Here is a 7,712-nt window from a genome sequence, read left to right as displayed (position 1 = left end):
ATATATAAAATAAAAAAAATCTAATCAAATAAAAATATAATGAATTATGATATATCAGGATTCTGCGATGAATAGAAAGTTCTAAAGAACAGCATTTATTTGAAATAGAAATAATTTGTAACATTATAAATGACTTTAATGTTACTTTTGATCAATTTCATACATTCTTTCTGAGCCCAAACTTTTGAATGGTAGTGTATCATGGTTTCCACAAAAATATTAAGCAACACATCTGTTTTCAACATTGATAATTATAAGAAATGTATCTTTAGCAGCAAATCAGCATATTAGAATGATTTCTGAAGGATCATGTGACACTCAAGACTGCTGAAAACTCAGCTTTGCCATCACAGGAATAAATTACATTTAGTTTGAATTTTGAATAGATAAGTTATTTTAAATTGTAATAATATTTTTACAATAATACTGAGATAACAAAGAAATAAAGCTGAAAACTCAGCTTTGCCATCACAGGAATAAATTACATTTAAAAATATGTTTGAATAGATAAGTTATTTTAAATTGTAATAATATTTTTACAATAATACTGAGATAACATTAAAAAAAGAAATAAACAATCATGAAAAATTCTTAATATTTTAACTTCTTACCGGTAGTGTATGTTTGTGTGTGGTTTCCTTGTTTTTTTGTTTTTGCAGAATATCACCCAGATGATGTTTTCCATTAAATAGTCTTTGTGCATTCATCCTGATAGGTGCTGACAAAGGACTCTGTGACAGTGAGTGTAGATGGTGTAGTCTACTACCGTGTGCAAAACGCAACACTGGCAGTAGCCAACATCACCAATGCTGATGCAGCCACTCGTCTGTTGGCACAGACCACCCTGAGGAACGTGCTGGGTACAAAGAACCTGGCAGAGATCCTCTCTGACCGGGAGGAAATCGCCCACAGTATGCAGGTAACACATGAAACTACACATACAAAACAGGAGTTATACTTTTAAAGGAATAGACCACCCAAAAATAAAAATTAGAGCTTATTCTCTTACTGAATTGGTTTGGGCTAGACCTGATTCAAGCAGACATTGTATATCTTCAGGCAGTGCATTCACCGTAGCTTAGCCGAGACGCTGACTTATCCAGCTCGACTGCACTGCTAGCGCCTTCCTCAGTTCGCACGTGGCCTGCCATTCGCTCATTAAAAAACTGGGGAACATTCTTCATGACAGGCACACTTGGCACAGCGCTTCAAACATGAGGAGCATGAGCCATGAGGAATCTCTGAGAAGAAGTGTTCAGACTTGACTCTTTGTTGTTTTCTTTAGTCCACACTAGATGATGCCACAGATGACTGGGGTATTAAAGTAGAACGTGTGGAGATTAAGGATGTCAAACTGCCCCTGCAGCTCCAGAGGGCCATGGCGGCAGAGGCTGAAGCAACCAGAGAGGCCAGAGCTAAGGTAACATGCTTTTGATATTTAGTAAGGGCTGCTGTTACTCATTTCACATGGAAACATATTTCACATAGTTTTATTATATTGTTTAAAGCATTAAAGACTTATGTATAGTGCACAACACTAAGATTCTGGTGTACTATTTAATATTATAATATTCATTATGTGGAAGGATGTAACAAGATTTTGCTGGCAAACACATATTAATCATCCTCTCATGTACATGCATGTACATATTGTAGACCAAATCATTGTGTGTGTGGGAGCTGAATGCAAACATTCATTGCTCTGAGGCAAGACCACCGCAATACTCTCATAGGAAGACGGAAGTGACAACTCCTTTCCTGTTTCTGGGTGTATTTCCCACTAATGTGTCCAAAAACCATGAAAAAAACTATACAAGACAGAAAGAAACCTGACCCAAACTCACCTCAAGTTATTCCAAACCTGTATGAGTTTGTTTCTTCTGTTGAGCACAAAAGAAGAATTTAGGTGATCAAACTGTTGACAGTAGCCATTGACTTCCATAGAATGGAAAAATAATCGGAACAACTTGAGGGTGAGAAAATTATTTTGACAGAATTTTAATTTTTGTGTGAACTATCCCTTAAAATACAAGTTCACTTGCAGTAAAACTTTGGTTTAAATATGGTTTGTTCTGACTCTCGGGAATGTATACTCTCGATCATAAAGCAAAACCAGGCGAGTTGCTTAAAGGAATAGTTCACCCAAAAATGGCAATTTGCCGATAATGTACTCATCTTCAGGCCATCCAAGATGTAGATGAGTTTGTTTGGAGAAATGTAGACATTATATCACTAACTGACTGTTTGTGTAGGGGTTGGTAAAAATGAATGTGCTTAAAATGCATATGTCTATATGGGTAGGACACCTTTGTCCGGAGGGACATTAAAGCAGCAATAGCGACACAGACAACCACAGATGATCAGATTCTAGAAATGATTACACAGTCTGTTAGTGAGGAAACTGAAAGGCAAAAACGAATAGGTCACACATACAAACCCAGAGTCACAATTGCCAGTGTCACACAGCAGGAGGATGTGAATGAGCAATATGCTCCCCTGAGTCATGCAGAAGTTAAAGCCAATCGTGACGCCATTCATGAGCTTTCTGCACAAGTATCTGCGTTGACCAAGAACCTAGAGAAAGTTGTCATGTTCATGGGCCCTGGTGATCAACAGCAAACAAAAATAGTCGCAGCAAGTGCCCAACAACCAGTTAAATCACCAGTGAAGGGTAAATGCAAAGAGTGTATATCCCAAAATGTTGAAGTGCCTGATCGACATCCCCTTCCCAGAATTCAAGATCTGTTAGACAGCCTTGGGGGAAATTCTTGGTTTTCCATTCTGGATCAGGGAAGCGCATACCATCAGGGATTTGTGAGTGAGGACTTTAGAAATGTCACTGCCTTTAACACTCCATGGGGATTATACTAGTGGGTGCGTATTCCCTTTGGGTTAACGAACGCCCCAGCTGCATTTCAGCGATGCATGGAAGGAGTTTTGGAGGGTATTAGAGATGAGTGCTGCGCTCCCTATTTAGATGATGTGCTCTGTTACTCAAAGTCTTTCAGCGATCATGTTGATCATCTCAGAAATGTGTTTCGTAAGACGAGGGAGCATGGAATGAAACTCCGACCAAAAAAATGCAAGCTATTTAAAAGTCAAGTGCGTTACGTTGGCCACTTGGTGTCAGGGGACGGAATTCAAATAGACCCAGCAGACTTGGAAGCTGTCAGGGCTCTGAAGAACAAGGAACCCCGCACAGTGGGGGAAGTGCGGACGCTGCTGGGATTCCTGAGCTATTACAGGTCCTATATCCAAGACTTCTCTAGACTGGCCAAGCCACTCTTTGAGCTTCTCCAACGGCCACCTGGAACAAGTGAGAGTACACAAAATTCCCAGGTTTTCAGTTGTCGAGGTGCACTAAGAAAGAGCAAAAAAGGGCAACTTAGCTCCAGAACCCCAGTCGTTTGGACTGCAGTACATCAGAGTGTGGTTTCCAAATTTGTTGACATGTTGACAAGCCCGCCAGTGTTAGCTTACCCAAATTTTGACCTACCCTTTGTATTACACACTGATGCTTCAAATGAAGGTTTAGGGGCCGTGCTTTATCAGCAACAGGGCAATAAACTCCGTGTCATTGGATATGGGTCCCGCACGTTAACCCCAGTGGAAAAGAACTACCACCTACACTCGAGTAAACTGGAATTCCTGGCGCTCAAATGGGCCATCTGTGATAAGTTTAGAGACTATCTCTACTATGCTCCAACATTCACCGTTTACACTGATAATAATCCACTTACATATGTCCTCAGCACAGCAAGGTTGAATGCGGTAGGGCAGCGCTGGGTAGGTGAGTTAGCGGATTTTCACTTTGACATCCGATACAGGCCTGGTAAAGCCAATGTTGATGCCGATACACTGTCAAGACACCCCCTGAAATTGACAGAAGTCATGGGCGAACACACAGAAGCATTATCACCTGAAACTGTGTCTGCTGTTTGGCAGGGTAGTAAAGCTGTGGCTGACAGTGATGTTCCTTGGGTTGCCGCCTTAGAGCTCAACAGTCCAAAGGAAGGGGTCATATGCACCAAGGGCAGTATCTCCCCAGTCACCCCCGAAAACATCAAAGCTGCACAACGAGATGATCCAGCAATAGGTGAGATAATCAAGTTAAATCTTTTCATTATATTACAGGTGAGCAAAACTGATTCAAAAACTGGTTGAAACTAATGTAAAACACTGTGTTTCAAAGATGTATGTGTTTATTTTTGTTGGGTTATTGAGTAAGACTGTTTATTAATACGCATTTAGTAATATGTATTAGACATAAGAGGAAACATATATGTGAAAAGTGTTCATGGATGTTTATAAAGAGTTTATAATGTTGATTGTTATTGGATGAGAAAGGTTAAGTGAGTTAAATGTGCGTTTGCAACTGGAAGTTATCTAGAGCCAAAATGGCGGTGTAAACATGCGTGTGTTAGAGCCAAAATGGCGACGTACATGTAAAATACGAGGATTGCATGAAACGAAATGCTATATTCATTTGTGAGTCTAAAAATTAGATTACTGTCTCGTGAATGTTATGGTGATGTGAAATACATGATGGTTGATTGAAAATCCTGTAAAAGTTGAATGTATTGTGTCTGATAGTAATATGTTACAGAACTGAATGTATTGTGTTTGATAGTAATATGTTACAGAACTGAAGACACAAATAACTTTTGAAAGGCCTTTATTGTAATGTAACTGTCTTTATTGAAAAGTGTTGTTTTACAAAGAAACAAATAATGATTGTTCTGTAAAGTTAAAAATGTTAATGTTGTGAATTCATTGAAAGGAAAGAAAATATTCAGAATCAATTAAATATTGCCGAAGACTGCAGCCAGTACTCCTCTGTCTTACAGCGTTTCTTTTCATTATATTACAGTGCTGGCCAGAGTTGTACATCTAACTTACCCACTCAGGCGTCCCAGACTTGAGGCGGGTAACATTTGCAGTGAATGGGTGCCGTCAGTATGAGTGTCCCAACAGCTGATAAAAACATCACAATAATCCACAAGCAATCCACACACCTTCAGTGTGTGTTTGTAAGAAACAAATCCATCATTAAGGCATTTGAACTTTAAAGTGTAAAAATACCAGTCCATAATCTATAATAATGCTTCCTCCAGAGGAAAAGTCCATTTCCTGTTTTTCTCTCACATCAAAATCCACCAACATATTTGTTTAGAACTGTTTTAGACTGGTTTACTTGTAAACAGTGCTTGATCTGTGCACATTTCACTCCTGATTCAGACAAGATGACTTTTCACTGGAGAAAGCATTTTTATGGATAGAGGAATTAATTGATGGACTGGAGTTGTGTGGATTATTGTGATGTTTTTATCAGCTCTTTAAACTCTCATTCTGACGGCACCCATTCACTGCAGAGCATCTATCGGTGAGCAAGCAATCTAAGGCAAAATTTCTCCAAATCTGTTCCAATGAAGAAACAAACACATCTACATCTTGGATGGCCTGAGGGTGATCATATTTAGGTGAACTATTGCTTCAAAGGAACGATGAGATAACTCAAAGTATGACTGTAGGGCAAAGAGTGGGCGTCAAATTGAAACTGGGTTAAGGGGTGGAAGTTTTGTGTGGTATACAAGGTTTGCTAAATCAAGAAATTTATGTTTTTTTTTCACACCGCCCCTCTGCTGTTTGTAGGTGATAGCCGCTGAGGGAGAAATGAATGCGTCACGGGCACTGAAGGAGGCATCTCTGGTGATCGCAGAGTCCCCCTCTGCTTTGCAGCTGCGCTACCTCCAGACCCTCAACACCATCGCAGCGGAGAAGAACTCCACCATCATTTTCCCTCTGCCTATTGACATGATGCAGTCCTTTGTGAAGCACTGAACTAAGAGCCACATAAAGCTACCTACACACACACACACACACACATACAGATGCATCCATGCAGAAATGAACAGACTGATGGTATATAACATGCACTCATGTGAGTATAATGTACAACCGGGTCCAGAAGTCTGAGACCACATTGAATTCTGGTATTACATTTTTGAAACTTAAAACTAAGAAACATCATTACTTGAAGTGAAGAAGAAATATGTGAGGTTGTAAGTCACTAATCAAATAAGTGAAAATTGTTCATCAAATTGGTAATCATTTGACACTGTACAGATAGTCAGATGTTCAAAATGCTCTTGGGATCATCTCAAATAATTCTGGAGAAGATGTTCATCAAGTTTTACACAAATTTGTGGAGGTCATGCAGCTTGAGTGCTGCTGTTTTTGAAATATGCATTCTAAAGCCCATGCACGTATTTAAATTTTAACCACTCAAATTGTTATTCTGATAATGTACTATATTAGAAAAATGCAAAATAGAAACATTTTCACTAGTGGTCTCATATTTGGACCCTACTGTACATACACCACATAAGCACAGCCTGATGCGTGATCCGTAGATGTTCCTAGTAAAGACCTGTTCACACTGTCTGAAGGAAATTTGATACAGCCAAACAATATGAAAGTCATAAAATATTTGCTAAATAAGAGGCCATTTAAAAAAAAAAAGAAATCACATTGTTGCTTTGTTTTAAACCTTTTTTAATGCAATGAAGTGAATAGACCTTACAAAATGAAATTGTGTACAATTTCTCTGGTTGTAACAAAAAGATACAGACCAGAGCTGGTTGATCTTTTTAGTTACTGAATATTGCAATGTGATATTTGGCTTTTTGGTTGACAGTTTATGGAACATCTCCTGGTCACATGAGTGCATGTGTGTGTGTTTCAGGCATATGTAACCTAACCTGCTTGATTGCCAAACAGATAATACACCGTCTAAGGAATATGTGGATAGTATCAGGTGTCAAAACATGAAACTGACAGCAGTGCTTATTGTGCCTACCAGTTTTTCTCACTTTCCTGAACCTTTATTAACGCTGACCGTCAATATAAAAGCCTTAAGCCATATACATTTCAATTACCAAATTAATATGTACAGGTTTGCATGATGTTGGTTGATTTTTAAAACCACAATGCATTTATACATCCATTTCCTTTCACATTAATATTTTATCGCTTGGTTTATGAAATCTTCTATCTTACTGTTTTATCTACTAGACATTTACATACATGTAATATATATTTCTTTTACATCAGACTGCAGCTGAAAACAAATTAAGCCTATAGAGGTCAATGTTTGTGCTTTTAATGACTGTATTTGCTGCTTCAAATACCAGAGGATGGAATTACGAAGAGTTGTCAAAGATGTGAAATTAGTGTCAGTGCTGCTTAGGACTGTTTAAGGTTTCAACAATATTTTGAAATATTTGTATTTCACCATGTATCAGTCTATCACAATTATATATGTAATTGTTTATTCTGTCATTTAACTGATGTATGCTGAATATCACATCTGTTGTTTTGTCCAGCTCACTTTTATGTACATTGTAATATAGAATGTTTTTGTTTGCATATTTCCGATGTGATTTTCCCATTCCCTTCAGTAAATCATAATGTGTAATCTTTCTCATGACTTGTAAGTACATAAACTCTTTATTTACCTCGTTATTTTCCCAGACTGCTATTAATATGATGCATAAATCAGTCTTTGAAGAACACTCTGGAAACATTTTGGGGTTGTGGTTCTTTATTGTATTTATTGAATTAAGTAGTAAAACTGGGAAATCATTTTTTTTTTTTTTTTTTGGTCACACTTTAAGGTCCAATTCTCACTATTAACTAACTATTTATTTTAT

The 7,712-nt window shown here is 38.0% G+C and overlaps 1 protein-coding gene across 1 annotated transcript in view; it reads left to right on the top strand.

The window, feature by feature from the left end:
* Nucleotides 1-6,510, top strand: part of LOC107686897 (erythrocyte band 7 integral membrane protein-like) — a 14,540-nt gene extending 8,030 nt beyond the window's left edge. The window contains exons 6-8 of the mRNA XM_016484043.1: nt 716-919; nt 1,286-1,420; nt 5,653-6,510. Of these exons, the coding sequence (XP_016339529.1) occupies nt 716-919; nt 1,286-1,420; nt 5,653-5,841 (528 nt within the window). The 3' untranslated portion in view covers nt 5,842-6,510. The remainder of the gene's footprint in view (nt 1-715; nt 920-1,285; nt 1,421-5,652) is intronic.
* The last annotated feature ends 1,202 nt before the right edge of the window (nt 6,511-7,712 follow it).

The sequence above is a fragment of the Sinocyclocheilus anshuiensis genome, unplaced genomic scaffold, assembly GCF_001515605.1.
Source record: "Sinocyclocheilus anshuiensis isolate Anshui unplaced genomic scaffold, SAMN03320099.WGS_v1.1 scaffold1339, whole genome shotgun sequence".
Classification (NCBI taxonomy): domain Eukaryota; kingdom Metazoa; phylum Chordata; class Actinopteri; order Cypriniformes; family Cyprinidae; genus Sinocyclocheilus; species Sinocyclocheilus anshuiensis.
Note: the sequence above shows the minus strand (reverse complement) of the source record. Positions and strands in the feature narration are given on the sequence as shown.